Source organism: Thunnus albacares, chromosome 11 (genome assembly GCF_914725855.1).
Source record: "Thunnus albacares chromosome 11, fThuAlb1.1, whole genome shotgun sequence".
NCBI classification, from domain to species: domain Eukaryota; kingdom Metazoa; phylum Chordata; class Actinopteri; order Scombriformes; family Scombridae; genus Thunnus; species Thunnus albacares.
The window spans coordinates 10492749-10514920 of NC_058116.1; the positions used below are offsets into that span (position 1 = coordinate 10492749).

Consider the following 22172-nt stretch of genomic DNA (forward strand, 5'->3'; position numbering starts at 1 on the left):
AACTGTGTGAATAAGTGGAAGAACATTCCATACATCATATTTTCCACTTTGCTGCAGAATGTAGAGCCCGTTTATCTGGCAGGAAATCTTGACTCGCTGCACTACCACACATCCTGACAGTCACATAATAAATCTCCAAAAATGGAGCAGGGTCAGAAGTCACAAACATTCTCTCAATAAAAGCATAAAGGTTATAATATAGAAATGTGGCAATATAGTGATGACACAAGAGACTGATTTCCATGGTGTGGCATGAAGTATGAGTATGAGAAGTATGAATATGTGTCTTTTAATGTCTGCAACATTTTCATCCTCGAACTGTTCTGACCTGGTATGGAACGCTGTAACTTAATAAGCCATTCCATTCATGGCATCAGCAGATTGGAAAAAGTGAGTGGAAAAATAATCTAAATTATTGTCTTTTTCCATACTCAAAATCACAACCAGTCCAAGTGAGGAAACTTGCACACTCGACTGAGCTGTGAAAGACCTTCTGCTCTTGGCCACAGAGGCAAACGTTTTCCAATTGCCGGCGCCCACTGGAAGAAAGAAATTGAGAAGAATGCAAAGAAAAAAAAAAGTCACAACCTTAAAATTGAACATGTCAGTGTCATATTGGGAAGGATTTTTTTGAGGCCTTCACTGAGTGCTTTTCCACTTGAGTAAAGGTGATCCTTCTTCAGGGAGTGTGGTGGCTTTTTGCCTGTAGATGGGAAGGAGAAAATCCTATTGTTTCCTTCAGTATAATCAGCCTTACGGAAACTGATGTGTGTTGCTGGGTGCTTGAACACGTTGATTATTACCACTCCGTTTTTTGGTACCCATCACTGACACAGTTTTCCGGCTGCGTGGCGCATGTTGGCAGGTGGGGCTGATGATGTGTTGAAAAGCAATAAAATGAGGGAAAGGAATGACAAATCTGTGATGACAAAAGCAGAGCAAGTACAGCGTGTCTGACCCACTATCCTCAGCATCCTTCACAAACCCTGAGGGAAGAAAGAAATAGGAAGGAAAAGGAAAAGGATCATGGTTGCACAAAGGGAATAAAAGATAGAACAAGAAAAGGAGGATGAAAGACTGATTTGTTCTGGTATGAATGATCATTTTAAACTAATAGAGAGAGTAGACAAGGAATGGAAGTTTTGTCGCAATAAATCAGTATATAAGAATAACAAATTTGCATCCACACTTAGTGAAAAACACATATATCTTCTCTCATGAAATGTGAAAAAGGTTGAAATCGGGTAAGAGGTACAATAAAGGAAGACTTGAAGAGCTGAAAAGCACTGACAAAATGCTTGATGATGCTTAAAAAGGGAGAAAATTATATTTTAATTTCTTTGGTTTCATGATGACACCCCCTAACTTTGCATTACTTTGATGAAATACTGCTTTATTATCTTTCTATGTAGATGGAGACCTTATTTCGATACAGCAAATCAGATCTTTAATGAAGCGATAATGTGGCCGTCATAGGCAGAGCAGACTTTTACACTGAGCCTGATAGCATCCTGCTCCACAACACAGGAGCCACAGACTAAAAAAAAACTCACATTAGCTTTTCTGCTAAAGTCTCCTTCTTATCTAACTTACAAACATAAACACACGTCTTGTCCTGCACCTTAGCTTGTTGAACAAGCCACAGAACAACCTTCACCACATTCACATGCACTGTTAACGCAGGCTAGGTAGCTAATTAGCTGTTCAGCTGCTCAGCTGCAGCACATTAAATAGGATGTTAACATACCTACAAATGTCACTTCAGTACAGTTAGATGGTGGTTTGCTCATTGCTTTTCAAAATCCTTGTTAGACACAGTTTCTGTACATGACATGTAGCTAAAGCAGTTTGTTTACTTTGTCTCTCGTGTAGCACTGGGACAAAAGGGAATATTTCCAATGTTTCACCAAAGACCCCTTTTGTCCATTTTAATAATACTAAACTATTAATAATGTATTTAAAGGACCAATGTGTCAGTAGTGGCATCTAGCAGTGAGGTTGCAGATTGCAATCGACTGAATACCCCTTCCCTCACCCTCCTCTTCCAAATGTGTAGGAGAACCTACGGTGGCTGCAAAACTTGCGAAAAACATGAAAAGCCCTCTTTAGACCCAATGTTTGGTTTGTCTTTTCTGGGCTACTGTAGAAACATGGCGGGCTCCATGGAAAAGGACCTGCTCCCTATGTAGATATAAAGGGCTCATGCTAGAGTAACGAAAACACAACAATTCTTATTTTCATGTGATTATACACTATTTAAAACATAATTATGAACGCTATATTCCATTTTTATTCTGTTCTGCTAGATGCCATTAAATTTTACACACTGGTCCTTTAAAAAACATATTGACATTATTTTTGACTGAAAACAGGGATGACTAAATGTGATTTCACTTGGACTTTAAGCACAAAAAAAGCTCTCAGGACTAACCATATATCTGAACAAGGAGACAATGTTGCAAAATGTTGCTTTCAGTCCATTAATCACAGAGTAATGGTTGATTCCATTGGATTTGAGAGGTTATTTGCATTCACTGCTCTCTGCCAAAGTCAGAAATTTCCAAAATCCTACACATAGTCTTTAACTTCACTTTTGGCACTTGAGTACCATGCAAGAAAGCTGCAAGAGTTTTTGATCTCAGCTATGACTTTTTTGGGCAACGTATGTCCTCTTGTTGTGTACAGTAAACGGGTAAGCTTTTCACCCTTTTTTGTGTTAGACATTGACAGTTATCAGACTACGCAATGGATCACCTGACTAAAGAAAAAGGCAGGTACAGGCAGACATGGCTGCTCAGGAACTGTGCATCTGTCATGAAGGAGCCATAGAAACTTGAATACATTTGCTTGAAGAATATCCAGACAAAAACAGGGGGAATTAAAGTGGAGTTTTGGCAACTAAACTTGTCACTCTCTGCAACAACAAAAGAGACGAGCAAAGATATCACTCAAAAGCCTGAGAGAGAGAGAAAGACCCCATTCCAAGGCCCCTCAGGGTGTCACTCCCGGTAACACAATCAATTTGAGAGTTAGAGGCCAATTATGACTGGTTCCAACACTTAGAGCATCTAATAGATACATTCTTCTGTTGATACAAGCCAGATTACATTCCACAAGAAGAGAAAGTGGGATGAGAGAGCATAGTAGAGGGGGAGGAGGAAAATGACAGGAGCAGACACAGTGAGGGTGGTGGTGAAAGGGAGTATAATGAGTAAGAAGAGTGGGAACATTAGGAAGAAGAAGTGATGAAGAGAGGATGGGGAGGAAGAGGAGACGGAAGATGAAATGGAAAGGAACAAATTGTGGATGGTGAAAAAACAAGAAGGTGGATCACAAATGCAATTATCTTTAACAAAACGTCACCGACTAACAAATCCAGTCAGCAAAGCAGGTCAGGTCCGGCTGATTGCACCACAAACTCTTCTATAATTTTCACAGAGTGCAGACTATGATTCATCTGTATTTAATAGGTTCTGGCACAATGAAGGCTGGGGTTCCACTGAAACAATCTGTTTAGGGACTTCCTTGGGAGACACACCTCCTCTGGTGCGTGCCATCATTTCCTGTCTCGTGTGATGACATGTGGGATATAATCGACTGCATTGGAGGGTGGAGATGTTACACACACATGCACGTGCAAGCAGACATGTGTGGGCCTTGCACAAATGCACACACTTCTTGTCCTTGAGGCCCAGTTTTGGTGGAGAGTCTCGCCTGACCACCATTAAACCAGGCTCGAAAGAAAGACACGCTCAATTGCACACAAACAGACACAAAAATTGAAGTCATTGCTTGTAAACCTTGATATACTTTATGACTTTGACCTCAAAGAAAGTTCCTAATGCAATGCTGTCGCCATGTGTTTGTGATGCACCAGAGAGTCATGTCTAAATGTGTGACACATGGCTGCAAGTGGCACGTTACGGTCTGTCGTGCACGTGACTAGTGTGTTTTTTTTGCTATTGGCAGAGAATATATTTATAAATAGTATGATGAGACATTGTTTTCGTGGAATTTAATGGCAGCCATACCCAGTACAATCATAACTTTTTGGATGCACAAGGCTTATATGACTGTTCCAATTATCCATCGACTTCACCAGACTCCAATGTGTGTATATGTGTGTCTTTGTTTATGTGATATTGTGGGGACCCAAAACTGGAGGCCCTCTTACACTACGGGGACCCACCACCCCCACCTCTCTCTTGGGACCAAAAAGCTAGGCTTCTCAAGTTTAACAGCCTATTTTATGGCTTGGTAAACATGTGCACTGGTGCCTTAGGCTTGATCAGTTTTTTGGTATCGCAGTTATGTGTTTGCACATGTTGCAACATCATATGCTGGTTTCAGAACCCTGGAAGACGTGATGACATCAAATTATAACTTATCACATTGCCTGTTGTCTGCGTCATCCTTGTTTATCACCTCATGTCTCTTTCCCCTTTGTGTGAACGGTATCCTTTAATCTTGTGTGTGTGTGTGTGTGTGTGTGTGTGTGTGTGTGTGTGTGTGTGTAGTCTATCTGCTTTCCAGGTCCAGGAATCTTTGTTTTAACAGTGCATATTGGAACCTGGGCACCTGGAAGTTGTGGATGTCTTCTTGCATCTGTATTCTTACTCTTTGTTTGCACTTTATAAAGTCCCCCTTATTCGTTATGGAGTCTAAGGATACACGATCTTATTCTGGATTTGAGAAACCCTAATATAAGAGCTGGAGTGCTCCAGGATACTGTGGTATGTAAACACTTTATCCAGATTTCTGATCTCTGTCTGCAATGTTTGCAGGTGCGTCCTCAAAGTATGAGTTATGTGGTTGACAGTCAGTGATAAACAATGTGATGATCGTGCTGAAATGAAAAGGGAAAATCTGTCATGCCAATAAAGCAAAGTGAAGTGAAAGCCTCACACTGGTGATGCGCAGGATGAACTGCGTTGTCACTCTTGTTTTTTATCGCTGGCGATCAGAGTGAGAAGCCTGATCCAAAAGACTGGGAAGTGCATCAAAGTCCAGCCAGCCAGAAACTAATGTTGGGTCATCCACAGCTGTAACTCACCCACACACACACCTGGGCACAGCAACACAGCACCCTACAGTAGGAATTATGTCCTTTTTGGACAATTCTGCACCTCACAATCTTTATCCGATGTCAAAGTGGAGAGTAGTGTGGCAACTGTAGAGAGGCTCAAAGCAAGGGTGTGAAATCAGAGTGGGGAATCATGTACCATGGCTAATTTTCATGCAGGAGACCAGGATTTCACTAGTAGTAACCATATTTCCCTTACCTTAAAAAAGTGCTTCAGTCACATAAATCTATACCATAACCATTGTTTTTCACCATAATCACAATAACCAATTTCCCTTACATTAAGCATACCGTAGTTGCCATGTAAAGATTTTTAATTTGATATAAAAAAAATGTTGGCAATGAATGTTCTTGTCTGTGTATGGGTGGTACTAATACATGTACATGGCTATAAATAACCAGGTTTCTTAAATGCCATGCTACCTTCATATTCCAAATATTAACAAGGATATTTGTGTGCATATAAACATACTCAGTGCAAGAAAAGCTAAGAAAAGGAATAAAACCAATAAGAAAGTGTCAAAGGCCTCTGCAGATGGAAAGCAGGATTGGTGTGGACACACCAGACTGAGCAGAGAAAAAAAGAGAAGAGAAAAGAAAAGAGACAGAGAAGGGCGGGAAGGTTGGAGAAAAAACATACACTCCTTTTCCAGAGAAAGAGAGTGTTGAGAGAGAGAGAGAGAGAGAGAGAGTGAAAGAAAAGGAGAGATGGGGGGAGGGTAAGGAGAGTGGGTTTGTGCGCCTCCTTCTGTCCCCTCCCTCCATTATAGAGGTATAGATGGTGCAGGAGCAGCCTGCTGCATCCAGAAGTCCAGTCCAGTGAGCTGCACTAGTCCTGAGAGCCACCAGCTCAGAGAAGTAGTCCAGCCACTGCAGAGTCCTGCAGCTGCAGCACACATAACACTCAACCTGTTACAAAAGATTTATTCAGTCAGCAAGGTACCACTGAGCAACCGTGTTGAGAGATCTCTGAGCTGTTACACCTGAGACTCACAGTCGACCACAGCAGTCATGATGTTTAGGATGCAGCAGCACTCACACAGCCTTCTGGTCTTTCTCCTCATGGTCTTCATCGCTGGGATAGTTCTCTGTGATCCCTCCACTCCACGCAGAAGCAGAGGTAGGTGACATATACATTTTCTGGACATGCATATGAGTCACTCACCCTGGTGTGCATGTGGGGGGACACCATGATGATGCTTGCTCATCATGGTGTCCCTACACAGTCTCAAGACCCATGCAAGTCACGTGGACCAGAGACTTCAGTTTGCTGATACTGTATGTTTGGATGTGAACATCTCTGTGTTCTCCTTGTGATGGACTGATTACTTTTCCATAGTCTGTCTCTACCTTCTGCCAAATGCATGCTAGGTTAATAAGATTCATACTTGTCTTATGAGTACATGACAACAGTAAAGGTTCTGCAACTTAAGCAAGACTACTCTGTACTAATGATATATAATGATTGATGGGTGTCATTCACAAATCTTGTTTCTAACATGATAAAAAAGGTAGAAGCATCTTGCAGCCTCTGCTTTGTAGAAATCCCCAGATGCACACAATGAGCAAAAGATAAACAAAAGTAGTCTTGTGTTTCCAACAAACTTGTTTTCTGTGTCCACAAAAAACAGCTGCAACTTATCAGTATTGCAGCACATATGCATATATATATATGGTAACGCAGCAGTATGGTGAAGCTGGGTGTTAAAAGGGATTAGTGTTGAATTCCAATAGCTGATTCAAAACATTCAAGTAGTTATAGAGCTAAAGTTCTTAAATATTTCCTTATCAATACATTTTGTTTCTCAAAATTGTTGAAGCTGTTTTGTGTCTGCACTGAGTGCAATAAAAACTATACATATTGTCTCCCTGCAAACAAATCACCTAAATAGATTCAATGAGGGATTTGAAAGTTCTCAGATTCTTCCAAAAAGGGAAGGAGGAGAAGTAAGTTTTTCTTCTCAAGAACCACCTGTTAGACTTTCAAACTGCCCTGATTAGAAACTGTGTGCTTTTACAATCCCTGTCGTTAATCCACATTTCCCTGAAATGAGGTGAGCAGACACAGTGAAATAGGTCAGTTACTGCTCACAGGTTTTAATGAAAGTGTTTCCAGGTTGGGGGTTAGAGGTTAGACTTGTAGACAACCTGGTAGGATGACTTTCCTGGAACTGTGCCAACAGAGCAGATCAAGTGTATAATTTGGCTAATTACTTTCATTTGTTGCTTCAAGCAAATATTTATTGTTTTACATTATCTCATTAATGGATTTTTTTTTTTTAAATCAAACCATCTGAAGAGAGTCTTTAAAACTAAACACAGACAGTGCTGTAGACACATCATTGCTGTCCAGTGAAGATATCTCCAAAGTATCAACAGAAGTGCAGAAGGAAGATTATCACAACAATGTCTTTGCATTATGTAAATATTACATATGTATCATGTGCAATCCAAATTGCTATTTAGGGGATTTATCAACAGTTTGAAGATAACTCAGTGTCAGAGCTCCCAAACCCTTTGCTCCTACATACAGAGTTTTCTTTTCCAACATAAAGGAAACCATAAAACAGACTCACTTTGATAAGTAGATTATAGCATATTGCACCTCTTCGGTCTGATTAGGATTCTCACGACATTCTTGGAAAACAATATATTTTCCACGAACGTTTTCCATATAGTCTCATTATCCCACTGCAAACACACTGAACTCTGGCTCTCCATCTCTGACTCTATACTTTCCAGCCATGCTCTATTTTGTGGGTTAAATTTGGGGACCCTTTGAAGACTTTGATGGTAATAAAAGTGATTTGAGGTGAGCAGACTGGAGTATAAAGAGGTAAGCACGGTGGAAAAGGCTGCTTCCAGTGCGTAACATCGCTGGCTGAACTTGGCACGCAGACAAATCACAGTGTGCAGTTTTGGAAACTAGATGAAAGGGGGAATGTGTGTTTTTGCTTTGGGAGGAGAGTTAAAAGTCTGTATCTCTGTTCTTCTTGGATCAGGCTGCTGGTTTCAGAATGAAACATGTTATGCAATGACGTGTGTTTGCTTTCTTTTGTTAAAGATATTATCAGACAACACAGTGTTGTCAGAGCTGACAGGTCTACGTGCTGTTAGATGATCTGTACTTCCCACAGCATTTATGGTAATTATGAGTGTATATCTGCATCTGAATGAGTTGAAACTCTTTTAATACAAGACATTATTTACTACCGATCTTCTTCAGGACAATATATGGCCTGGAAACTGCTGCTGAGCCAGACAAAACAAGGCCACATGTCTTGCACAGATTAATGAGGGAAATATGGAGGTAGAGAGGAAAGTAGAGGAGGTTAGAGGACAAGACAGATAAATTCAAAGCACTTTAGGAAGTTGAGAGAGGATCAGGTTGATGGAAAGATGGCTGGTGACACATACAGGACAGAAGAGATTGAGTAAAGGAGGAGAAGGATGGGATGGAGCTGTGCCACAGGGGAAAGGAAAACAGCTGTTGCTCAGTTGAATCTGACAAGGGAATATATAATGTGAGAGCAGAGAGACCAACATGGAAGCAGCCAAAGTGGGGGAAAATGTGGGAGTACAATCCCAGGCACAGCTCTCTCCCGCTGCGCCGCAAGGTGAGGCCTCCTGGCATCCCCTCCTGTGAGCCTGAGAGGTGGGATCAAGAAAGCTCCAGTTGAATTACGGTATATATTTGATGGGCTGAGTTACACTAGTCTACAGCTCCGGGTATTCCCGTTAGAGCTAATATAGGTCAGTTCAGCTGTCGTTTGCACACCAGCTAAATGATTTCAAACCCTCTGTGCTCCGGCTGGCACGGGGCTCAGATGATTTTCACACTTCATTGCCTTAAATGAAGGTGACTGTTTTACCAAGGGCCATAAAACATCTGTCTCTGTCTCCACGGTGCGTGAAGCCAAGTCTCCTCTTCCAGGATAGAAACCTGAGAGGGCGAAATACTGTACGCCAGAGCTGCGTAAAATCACTTTGAGACTTAGGGCACCATGCACGCAAAGTCAGAATACGTGTGTGTGTATGGCATCTACTGTCAGTTGAATTGATTTAAATGGGTGTGTATGTGTGTGATACTTTCAGGTTGTAGGGTACTATAAAGTGTTTATACCCTCATTTGGTCAGTCTGTAGAGCCCAGCTGTCATGTTCAGCCACTCTGACTCAAGACAAACTGACATGACTTCATTATTTGGTGTCACTTTCATCCACCAAAACTACCACATTCATTTCAACAAAGAGAGGAAAGTTCCATTGCATATTTTGAAAACAAAACAAGCCTTGTAGTCCTGCTCCAAGTTTTTTTTTTTTTTTTTTTGAAGCTTTGCTTTGGATATTTATAGTTCATTAGTTCACACATCAGCTTCAGTGGAAAAGTCTTGAGATGATCTCAGTGTATTTATTCTAGAGCATTTACTTGAATAGAGTCCTCTTCATCTGAACTGAAAGAGAGGCGAGAGACGGTGTAGAGAACTTGCAGCAGTGATGATCTGTGGTTCGTTAATGACAGTAAATCAGCATGTGGAAAGGTGATGCCAAAGAACTGCGAATACTGTAGAGATGCACTTCTTAATATTTATTTCCAAACACCAAACACACATAAAAATATCATGTTGCACTGCAGTTGAAAGTGAAGAGAGCGTGTTATGCTGACAACCCCATTAACCTACTCAGTTTCCCGGAGGATCATCCATCACAGCTGATGATCCAAGATCGCCGCTCTGCTGAGCCAAGCTTGAATTTCCACTTTGAGGGTGTTTCTCTTTTTCAAGCCAGCAGGATTACATTCTCTGGATATTAGTTGAAAACAGGATGACTACAAGGGTGAAATGTTTATTGAATGATGTGGCATTGTTTATTGTATAATCTGACATGTTTATTGGCCACCTCCCAGTGTTATGATGGATTTCCTCGTACAGTAAGCGCTGATTAATTGGTTGTGTTCTCTTGGGATACATGTGGAGATAGTCTGCTCATGTCATGATGTTTTAATTGAAGGGATTAGTCTTCAATGTGAGATTTACAGTATATTATATAATAGACTGCCACCCCAAATTGTGAGTAGGAATGACATTCGTGAAGCTGTTTCGAAATTCTCCATAACCTGCAGATGAAATTTATTAAAAGACAGATCCATTTTTGGCTATATCATGGCACTGTACCATTTCTCTCTGTTAGAATGAATGTTTGCTTTGATTGGGTATTAAGGTTATGGGTTTAATTACACTGTGGCTACATGTCATTTGATGAGGTAGTAAATCACTGTTTTTTTTTAGTTTGACAGGGTCAGAGTCACCAGTACAATTGCTCTCATGATGAATTTATATTCAAATAATCAGCCATTATTTTCCTCATTAGTCATCTGAAATGACTCGTTGCGGGCCCACACAAACACGCACAACATGACTTTGTGGCTTAGAGATTTTTTTCTGGCTAGCTAAATGTCAATAGTTTTCCTTTGTACTGTAGTTGATTGATTATTAGAGCTGTGACTGGATCAGTTCCTAAAGCCTTATTCATTTTACTCTGGAAATATTGATAAGTCTTAACAGTCCCTAAGTGGTGTGTGGGCCAAATGGCCAGGCTTTCGATGGGTTGTCGTGGGAGCAAGCCAGTGTTTTCTTGTACTGGAGTTTTAAAAACGTGCTGCCAGAAGTTTCCTAATGTTTCATATGCTCTGAGCCCCCCACCCTGTGAGCCAACCTCACTCGTGTTTTATCGGAAATATTGATGGGAGAAGCAAAACAAATGCAGTTTTGATAGGAAACACATAGCTGGAAAAGTGCAAGGGTATTTTTCAAATTCAGGGCTTCCCCCTCTTTCGCTGTCAGTGTCTGTTTTGGCATCTGGCAGCTGCTGGCATTATTCCTCATGCAAAGTTCCACTATTTCATTTAATGCTGAAATATGAGCCAAGGACATGTGCTGTGGAGAGTATAGTACAAGCCATAACCCAGGCAGAAAGTCAATTGTTTTAAGCCTCGAAGACAATGAGGGGTGAAAGTTTAAGCCTCCATAGACTCATTTGTGATTTCCACTGTAGACCTCAAAAAATTTAAATGACAAAAACAGAGCTTGTGGAAATATAATTAAATGTATGAATGCTCTAAATTCTAAGTTGATTTGAGGAGGATGTAAATGTTCAAAATAAAACACACTTAAATCTAATAAAAATGGGATTAATATGACAAACTTGTGTGTCACATCTACCCTGGTGGTTATTTATTGTTCTACATGTGTACTTGCCAACTGTCAGTCATAAGTCACACTTCTGGCCCAGCTGCCTTCATCTGAGTTTTCTGATATTGATTTGCATGCCTGTAATAAATTGACTAACTGTTAGCTTGCCAAGTTATTGGCTAGTGTTGAAGGCCACATGGCAGAGGCAAGTAATGAGAAAAAAATAAGCAAATTCATCAATTGATTGTGCAAGCAGGGACCTAGAGTTTGCTTGTCAGTTCACTCGTTATGATGTGCTTCATTGTATCAAGACTTGTTGCTTAAAATTTAACACAAGCTAGCTACAGCTACTAGCATACAGATTTGTGATATTGATTAAAATGGCTTCTTCTTGTTTGGATAAAATGAAAGAAAAAGTTTCATTGTATTAGAAAAAGATGTTTGACAAATCAAAAAAAGTTTTATCAAATATTCCTTCCAAGTCTTCAGGTTTAAGAGCTCGCCTGTAAAAATGAGACTTGAACACTCACAGAAATCATCACATTTTTGTGCATTCCACCCAATATACAAGTAATCAACTGTGGGATGAAATAGTCAAATCTGCCACTCTCACCTACCTTTGATTTACTCCTGTTTTTGTTTTGTCCAACTGACACTCTGCAGGTCTCTGATCTTTACACGTGCATTTCAGCAATCGCAATGTCAGACCAAGTTCAAGCTGTCATGGTTGCCTTGGCCAGTAAACATGAGCTCATCTGTAGCCTCTGTTGGCTCAAGATTACTATGCTCCACCCTTTTGTGCCTGTCCTCATCTAAAATCTGTCCCAAGGCTTGGCTGATTGGGTCTCTGCTCTGTGGAGGTCCCTTCTGGCAGGAAACGTGCAGTTTCTTGTAAAATGTGTGTGTGTGTGTAAGCGAAAAAAATGTCTGTGTGTGCAATGTATTATCTCATACCATTTTTTAGTCAAATCAAATCATTTGAATCATGCCTTGCTGACCTCAAGGTTTCATAAGACCTTGATTTAAAATTTAAAAAACAGCATATCTGTTTGAAAAGCCACTTCTAAGAGCAGAGACATATCTTTCGCCTACAAACTCCTCATATAGAAGCTGCAGTGTCTATAAAAGTCATGTTCTCACCCAATTAGAAAGCACACAATAAAAAGTGTTATTAGGTACGTGCTCTAGTTTTGTACTCTATTAATAAAATCACCACTATTAACTTTTGGTAAAACCTAAACCTCAGCAGACATCTTAAACCAGCAGCAAGCCTGCTTTGACTGTGTGTACTCCTAGCGTGCTTGTTAAGTGATGGAGAGCAGAAGTGCTCAATCTCTTCCTTGTAAGCTTTTCTAGTTTTACAAAACAAGACTAAAATGGAGAAAGAAGTTTGTTTGAGGGTTGTAGGTACTGCACTTTATGACAGCTTTCCCTATGTGCTTTAGAAGCCATAGCCTTGAGTCATAAGTGCAGTGATCTTCTCAAAAACAAAACAAGAGTAAGAACCTACTTGAATGTTACATGAAACAACTGTGTCTTCTCCTGCCTTCCCAGTGAGACGTCAGAACATGAAAGTCCGTATCAGCGCCACTGGAGACACCATCGTGATGAAGTTTTTGCGTCCCAGCACTGACACAAAGCTTGAAGGCTACATCCTGGGCTATGGCAGCAGCATGTTCTCCAAACAGTTCATTCAGCTGCCTGAGAACGGAGAGCCTTATGAGAATGAGTTTGGTGGGTTCCACAAACAGACAAGGACCAGATGACTATGATGCATATGTGAATTGCATATTGCATATTTTGACTTTGACTGTTTGTGTCTATGGAGGCTCAGAGGATCTGTAAAACTAACCTCTAGTTCGTCTTTTTATAGATGCTGAGCCCAAGTACCTTATTGCTGTCCAGCCCATCCCAACCAACGAGGTGAAAAAGCAGTGCACAGGTAATGCTTCTACAAGAATTTCATAGGAAATTCAGGCATGAAAGGCATGGCCACTTTGGCATTGAGGTGGACATTAATGTTAATGTTCATTTTTTTGCAGGTAAAGTGGAACTGGAGAAGCCGCTACACTTAGTCATTGGGTCAGTGACGCCCACTTCAGTTCTCCTGTCCTGGGGGACGCTGCTGAAAACCCCCTATGAAGGCAATGTCATGAATGACTGTTTGGAAGATGGGTGAGCTTGCACACTAACACACGTGCACGTTGTCCTCGAGAGCTTGATTGTAATACCACATTGCAAATACAGAGAGACAGCTTGGTACGGATTCATCGATGTGCTGAAAAAAGAGACAATCACATGAATGCACAAGTGCATGAAGATTATTTTTCAGGCTTTTTCATTTCATGTCCACTGGCTGTATTGTAGTTTTGGAAAGCACAGAAACAGATGGTGGAAGCTTAAGTCACTCTCTCTCTCGCTCTCTCTCTCTCTCAGACATTTGGTGCAGAGACTCTGGTATAACTGTATAAACAGTATATGACTCCCTTAAGTCTCTCAGGTTACTAAGCAGTGGATCCCTAACAGACTGTGCACACAGGTGTTTAGGAGAATCCGCCCACATAGCGTACTGTATGAGAAAGTTTTCCTTCTCTAAACAAAATCTTATAATTGAAACTTTATGCAAAAAACCATTTTGGAAGAATCTGATAAAAAACTTGATCTCCTGCTCCGCCTTTTGGAATGAATCTCTTCTTGCTTTTATTTCTAATATTAGTTTCATGTGTGTCTTCTGAATAAAAGAATAGAAACATTGGTCCTTTTGTGGGAAGAGTTTTTCTGTCACAGCACAGAAACCTTGAGATGGACATTTTTGTATTGAGCGCATACATTTTTCTCAAAAGGAACATACAGTAAGATCAAACTCCCAACCCTGCTTGTTAGAACATTGTTAACATTAGATTCATATACAATACTGATTTTACAGTATCTAGATGTACTTCATTAGTTTTATTGTGACATTAAAGTGTGAATGTCCCTAAAACGGTTTAAATGCCTGGGAACTCCTCACAAGTCAGAACTGATAAAGCTTCTTTAAACTTTTTTCTTTAAAGTTCTTGTTCATCTAGATATCACTTCACCTGGATGACTGAGATTCTTCATAGACAAATTTAGATGTAATGTTTATCTACATCTACAATCAGCATGCTCTATTCTGATCTTTCTTTGGCCCAGACACTACACAGTGCGTTATCGGGAGAGGAACAGGAAGTGGAACTACCAGACTTGCCCAACGAGTGACACAGTCATCGACAATCTGAAGCCCAACACAGTCTATGAGTTCGGTGTCCAGCCCAACACTAAGGACGGCACTGGAGTGTGGAGCAAGCCAGTCATTCACAACATCAGCATGGGGAGTACAGATGGTATGTTTGATGTTGGTTTTTCATGACACCATCCCTCCCTTTCCGGTTATCTGTGGACCAAAATATTTAGATGTTATTGTATGTTTAAGAAAAACTTTGCTAGATAATGTTACACATCCCCTTAGAAAGTATCTTTCTGTTTCCGTTATTTCTAGTCTTCAAAGTCTGTAAAAACCTGTGCATGAATCTGTTTGTTCAGTTTATTACGGATCAGCTCTTTTGCTAATTGGGCAATGTTTTCCATCTTTTTTTAATGTGAACACATGATGGCAGATGCTGACTAAGTGTCTGCCAATTAAGTGGGAGTAATAACAGTGACATTGCGTGCCGTTACGGTATCATATGAACCCTTAGATCCTGAATAGTGTTAGTGAATCATCTTGTGGTTTACTTGTATTAACCCACTACTGAGGAACCCTCTTATTCAGTCATTTAATATGAAACACATCTTGAGCAAAGCATGTTTGAAATGTGGTTTTATTTAGCTCCCTCACTTTCTATTAATTTCCTAATTTTTTAAATCTTGTGTTGTGTTTCTAGACAAGGCCATCCGGAAAATCGTCAAACGTCCCATCAACCCTGTGGTATGTACTGGATGCACTCTTTTTAATTTCTTATCAAAGCATAACTAAAGCATCATAACTTAATATTATAATTTGGTCTCTTTGCAGTATTTTTTACGTAATCGTCATATTGTATTAATATGTGGATACAGGTGCTATTAGTAGTCAAATATGCTAAATGAAAGATGCGAGAGTGGTGTGACTGCAAAGGTACACCTCTTCTCAAAATAAATATTTTCGGGAACAGGGTGTGTATTTGGAACAAGAAATATACTTTAGAGTCCATGTTGTGCACTTTAGTAAGTGTATGTTATTCTCAGGGTTGTTTGCCTAATTAATTTTCCATCCAACTGCTGAATGGAAACAGCATCAGTGCAGCCAGGGTAGGCCAAGCCAAGAGAGCAGTCTGTAGCTAGCTAACTTCTGGAGAGGAATAAAAGAGAGAAAAAAAGAAAATGAAGGACAGCGAAGGAACGATAACACTGTGGAAAGGAGTTGTGAGGAGAAAGATGGCACGGATTTTCGGACAGTGCAGTGCTGTTGTATCATGTGCTGCTAGCTTCATATTCATAAAGTGTCACAGCTGCTGAGAATCAGACACAACACTTACCCCTCAAGAGGGAAACTTTGAATAACAATCTTCTCGCCAGGGAGTTTACCAATTCGACATGGAGTTGAAGGCCTAAGAGTTGTGCAACAAAGAAAGAGGCAGAAAAAAGATGGTATTGAAGACAGAGTGTACATTTAGAAGTAGGACATTTTGTTATGATGATACTTCCTTACATTACATTAAATTATATTTTTCACAAATTCTTCCATGTCTTCTTGTCTTTCGCCCACCAGAAACCCTTAACGCCAGGTCCACACTCCTTCCCCTTTGCTCCTCGCCATGGTAAGCCAATAGAGACACGCTGCTTTTGGTCAAACCCACTGAACCCTATTTAATACAGCAGCAGAATTTTTATAATGCAGTATGATTTATCGCTGCCCAGAAATGTCTGTTTCAGCCCTTCTCACTGACCCCTGCTTTAAGACTCAGCACTGGAAGAATTTTAACATGCAGGCTGGACCTCATCACATCCAGTCTCACGTTTTTAAATCTGCAGTTTTTGTTTTGCTGGTTTATTGCAGATTCCAAGACCAGTAAAGCTGTTTTCAAATTGTGTGACCATGAAGATTTAGCACGAGATTAATTATAAACAATATTACTACGTGGAGACCAGTATGCCAATATATAAACAAGATATATAAACAACTTCAACCCAGTTTACCAAAAGCTATGTTTATGTTTTTTAATTAGAGATTGAACCTACTTTTCCCTGGTTTAAAAATCTTTTAGTTTCCTAACCTTAACCATATTTTTCCTTAGGTGCCTGGCGTGGATATTATAAGAATAAACATTTAATAAATATTGGTTGATGTGTACATTATTGGCCCGATAATGTTGAAGAAAACTATATTGTAATGTGGGTGACATTATTTTTCCTCCAAAACATATTTTGCTATTGTAATTTCTCTACCCAATTCTTTTTTCAGGACCCTGAAGGCATCTTCTGTGTTGACTTCTTGACATTAATCTCTCCTCCCTTGTCCTTGTCAGTTCTCCATAACAGGACCCAGGGCAGAGTGCCCCTCACCCGGAACATAGGCTCAAAGACAACTCTTGGTAATGCATTTTCTGACCTAAAGCTTAATTCTGAGGTCGGAAAAAATCTCGATGTTCTGTCTGACTATTACTTCTCTATCACTATCTTGCAGGAAATCTTAGCTCGTTGTTTAATGAACATACACTAGTTTTTGTACATTCTACAGGACATACAGCAACAAGCTTTCTCCCAGATCTACTAACATACACTATATTTCTCAGCTCCACCCGCAACCACTAGACAGGATTCTCTGTCGACCCCTGGACCCACAGTGCCTTTGGTCACCAAACAGCAAATCGGTAAACAGTGAATAATGGTTTTAAAAAGGCTTCATGGCTCTCATTCCCGCTGCGTGCAATCATAGACTCGGCAGACTATAATTGAGAGGCTGTCGATAGCTGCATGAGCAAGAGTGGCATGCTCTGAACAAGTACAGTAGCTCAGCCCTCCCTGGATGCGAGCTGATGGTGTCAGCTGTTTAATAAGGGTAAGGTAGGTGGCCTTGGCTGCATGGCATTTTCATAAAACTACATAGCTCATAGTGATTTTTAATGAAGGTTTTAAGGTTCTTTTATATTTGTCAGTTATTTTTATAGTGATTGATTTTCAAGATCTGTTTACCCAAATGAATCACAGATTATAACTCAAACTGTAAATCACTTAGACAAGCCTGCCAGCCAACAGTACTATAGAGAACTGGAACATTAATACCATTTATCTAGAGTCACCACATGTCGTGGGCTCCTGTTCCCAGCCCCCCAGAAAGTGGTGACCTTTGATCAGCACTGACAACCTTGTAATCTTGCATTTCAGTCAGATCAGTCATATCTCAAATAAATGCACTGTCTTAATTTTCCCGTCTCTTATCTCTTTGCCGTTTGTAATTTCATCAGTACCAACTCCATCAGTCCATAACACTATTTATGTCCATATGTTACTCTGTTTCATTACTCAGACTTGATCTTTCAGTATGTACAGTATAATTGTTCATCACCATTTGTGCTGATTACAAACCTGAAGCTTTTGCTTTCAATGCAGTGCAGTCGAAGATGTGAAGTCTGCATGACAAACTGCATGCACCAAACATTCCTCTCTCCCCAGCAGGAACTCCAGCAGAATCTCTCTTATCTTCTTCTTTTCTTTCCCTTTGTCGTCTTCTCTCACATTCATCTTTTATTATATATATTGTATATTGCAATTTCCCTCAGTTGTTATTACATAAAACCAGAGTGTTGTCATACACATGCTGTGTCCCAATTCGGGCCTGGATATGTCCAAATACAATCGAATAGACCAATTATTCATCTTGTGTTCAAGTGAAACTGTAAACTTGGGTATCACAAAACCCAATTTGGTATTTTGTGGTACTTTGTTCAGCATTTGAGGTCAACTTTATAGTGACTAACTTGAGAATGATTGACCCGAGGAGTACCTGAATGTGCCATAGTTTTGGTGTTTGTGACGCTAGACTGTCTCATTTAGGAAGAGCTCAGGCTCAATCTGGCCCTCTGGTTCTCTGAGGGACCGACTGTCATGGGCCGCATTGTTGAGAGGATCCAGTCTCTGAATTGAGACACAGCTAGTCTTGATTTCTTTTTAATATATAAAGTGTAATTCCAGGAAAAAATCAGATGACCATTGTTGTGATTCCTGTTCAGATTCCATTGAATTAATCAACAATCCTCAAAACAGAGGTATTTTTAACATTACATGGCCATAAAGTTGAGTACAGGTACTAAAGGCCTAGAATGCCATGTTATCTATTGCTTGTTTGCCTTTCTGTTGTTTTTTTCACTATCTGTCTCTCTTATTTTCTGACTTCCTCTCTTTTTCTCTCATTCTCATCACTGAGATGAGCATCTGATCAGATTGAACAATCAATTTAGAATGGTCCATCAAAATCCCACAGCAAGCGATCAATCAGTGACTATTAAACCCTCATGTGTCATAGAGGCACAGCCAATGGATTTGGATGGCCGTCGCTCACAGACATCCTGGCTGTGGTAGCTGAGTCTGTCTGTAGTAACACGGTTGTTACATTGCAAATACCTCCATATGGTCTGTATGCCTTTGAAATTGGATCCCCTCTATCAGACTGGTGCCAGGTAGAAGATATTGTGTAACCTGTGCTTTAGTCCAAGATTATCTGTGAGATCTGTGAGTTCTCAGGCCAGTAGCTGTTGGCACTTCTGCTGATCTAAATTTCAGCTGTTCAGCCATTGCCTTTATGTCTTGCTTTTGTCATTTTCTAGATAATAAAATAACATTATGTTTTATTTCATTTTATAAAAGAACCTTTACTACAGAATATAATATTTGAAATAATATTTTACAGCACAGTGTTGTGGCATCATGGCCATATTTTCTCTCTCTTGCACCACCCAGGAGGAGGAGACCTCTCCAGATCTTTCTTGCCTCCTCTCCTGGAGGTCCCCTTAGCTCCCAGGCTACGCCCTCCACTACACATTTCAGCCACCATGGCCTCTGTGCTAGACCCCCAGACAAATGTGGAGAAATATGGAGGATATCCTCTGAGTCAACCACAACAAAAGCCCCAGTCCCAACCTCATGCACAACCTCAGCCAAACCCCCAGCTACAGCCGCAGTATCGACCTACACCACAACCAAAGCCCCAACCCCAACAATCTCAACTAAAGCCCCAGACGAATCCTCAACTCCAACCTCAGCCAAAACCCCATTACACAACTCAACTACAACCTCAATCAACATCCCAGCCCATACACCATCCCCAAACTGAGCCCAACCCCCAACAGACATCCCAGCCCACTGTCCAGACCCTAAGTCAAACACAACCCCAAGCAACATCTCAGCCCATACCCCAAAGCCAACCTCAATCACAACCCCAAGCAACATCCCAGCCCAAACTTCAGACTCAGTCACAATCTCAGCCAAAGCAACATCCCCAATTACAGCCTCAAACCACACCCCAGCTCCAGTCTGAACAACAACCTCATTCAAGAACACAGCCCAAACACCACACACACCCACAAACACAACCTCAACTTAAGACCCAGACCAAGCCTCATCTGCAAGTTCAACCCACTTCCAAGCCCACATTAGTGGCAAATCCTAAAACACCTCGACCAATACCACGGCACATACTTCAAACACAACAGGCACAACCAAAGACTCACACCCAATCCCAACGTCAACCACAATCACAATCTACAACTCAGCCACAAACTCAAACACAACCTCAACCAATGGCCCACTTCCAGCCCACCTTCCAACCACAACCTCAACCAAAGACCAACCCTCAGCCTCAGCCTCAGCCACAACCAAAACCAAAACCTGAGCCAAAACACACCAAGCAGCAGTCTAAGGCCCAACCACCTAAAACACCTAAACCAAAGAGTGATTTTTCCCAACCCAAGCCCAAGACACAACCTCTAGAAAAGAACCAACCCAAGTCCCAACCAGATCCTCAGTCAAAAAAGAAGCTAAAGCCACAACCTGAACTAAAGACCCCAACCAAGGATCGACCTCGGCCAAAGACCCAGCCAGGGCCTTCAACAAAGACCCAGGCCCATCCCGTACGTCATTTTCAACCCACTTCCCAATCACAACCCAGATTGGCCCAGACTCAGTCCCGTTCTGAACCTCTACCCGAGCCACACCCTGCATCTAGGCCCCGACCACAACCTCCTAAGACCAGGACCCACTCTGATCTCACCAAGGTCACTCCAAGGCAGGGAGTCCCTACGGGTAAAGACCCTACTTTCTTCCCATCAGAAATCCACACTTAAGTATTAAGACATTATCTAAAATTACATTTTAAAAGGGGCATATTAATTAAATTTTTTGTTGTATATGTATTGAGTTTTCAAAGAAAACTTGGATAGTTATTGTCAGAATCTAGTAAATAAAATCAGTTAAATTAAGATTTTCGGTTAATCTCAATGAGTTGCTAAAATGTTTAGCAACCTTCGATACCTTTATTAAATGTTCTCAACTGGTAAAACAAAGTTAGCCTGTGCAATCAATTTGTCTTCCAATCAGAGTGTGCTATTGTGTTGTTAGATGTAAGAGTTGACTCTTTATGTGTCAAAATCACAAAAAAATGCCCTTTCTAGTTACCATTGATTTAAAACCAACAATAATCTCATTGTGTTTTAAGAAATAGGGGTAGGACATGCTCCTTTTAAAAGTCAAATTATATTTGTATACATATTATCTTAAATAATAATGATTTAATAGTGTTGAGTTATAGTGAATAAATAGTGAGTTTTCTTTCATACAGCTCCTAGTCCACCAGAAGAGGGCAAGCCTCTACCAAGACCTGCCCTGGCTACAGAGAAGGCTGGTAGTTACAATCATGGTAAACACCATGACAAGTTTGTCCCATTACCATCTCTGCTTTCGTCAAGCCACCCATGGAACCCAACGCTTTCAGTTGTACTTCAAACCATTGGATGATGTCACCGCTTCCCCATCTCCATCTCCATTCTTACGCCCTACACACCCCACCCCATCATTGTCCCTGCCTCCATGTGTGCCTTCATTATCAGCCCAGAACACTCACCTCACTCCTGCCCATTCACAACCAGCGCAGTCTGGCTAACTTTTCTTTCTCAGATTTTCATTTATGCCTCTCTGTCATTTCACTCATCGTCCACTCTTCTACTTTCTTTTCACTGACTTGCACTATCATTTATTCCATCTAGGTAAAGCTATCAAGCTCGGAAAAGGATCAACCCTAACCTCCCCAATTGCCTCTCTGCTCATCTAGGTACTGGCGTCACCAGATCCTCCATTGCTGAAGTCCCTCGTTTTCCCATTAGCTCATCAGCTCCTCCAGCAGGAAGAAACACAACGCAGTCTCGCACCAGAGTTCCTCCTCATTCCACTCGTAATGGTGTCAGACCATACTCTCAACCCAAGATATTCCCCAGCACACCTGGGGGTAATGGAGCACTCACTTCCTTTCCTCTAAATCCCTCTTCCCAAGCAGCTACCTCAGATTATCCTCTCCTGTCAGCACTCTCTCATTCTTTTGTCTGCAGCTGTGCATCTACAGAAGAAGACAAACAGACTCAAACAGACTCTTGATTTAGCACATGATCTGTGTTTTAATTCATACAATAGAATGCCTGTACCTTTATCCCTCTCACTCTATCTTCTGCTTTATCTCCTGTTACAGTCCATGTGCTCTCCATGCTCTGCCACATGTGCTCTGTGGCCCTCTCTTTCGGTGTGTATTTCACACCTTTACCATGAGCAGCAGTGGCGTCTCTGGGGTCATGATCGTTAACATGATTTATGGTCCCTCTTGTTGGCCCGGTGGGAAGTCTGGCCACAGCACTGG

At 41.0% G+C, this 22172-nt stretch overlaps 1 protein-coding gene across 6 annotated transcripts in view; it reads left to right on the top strand.

The window, feature by feature from the left end:
- Positions 1–22172, top strand: part of LOC122991796 (target of Nesh-SH3) — a 49760-nt gene that overhangs the window by 17291 nt on the left and 10297 nt on the right. The window contains exons 1-12 of one of the 6 annotated variants that reach the window (XM_044365125.1): positions 5846–6203; positions 12827–13006; positions 13146–13214; positions 13315–13447; positions 14447–14637; positions 15178–15221; positions 16044–16092; positions 16801–16866; positions 17068–17145; positions 19232–20572; positions 21108–21185; positions 21597–21770. In XM_044365125.1, the coding sequence (XP_044221060.1) occupies positions 6095–6203; positions 12827–13006; positions 13146–13214; positions 13315–13447; positions 14447–14637; positions 15178–15221; positions 16044–16092; positions 16801–16866; positions 17068–17145; positions 19232–20572; positions 21108–21185; positions 21597–21770 (2512 nt within the window). In that variant the 5' untranslated portion in view covers positions 5846–6094. Of the gene's footprint in view, positions 1–5845; positions 6204–12826; positions 13007–13145; positions 13215–13314; positions 13448–14446; positions 14638–15177; positions 15222–16043; positions 16093–16800; positions 16867–17067; positions 17146–19231; positions 20573–21107; positions 21186–21596; positions 21771–22172 lie in introns of those variants that run through there. The other 5 variants (XM_044365127.1, XM_044365126.1, XM_044365128.1 and 2 more) reach the window with 5 other exon arrangements.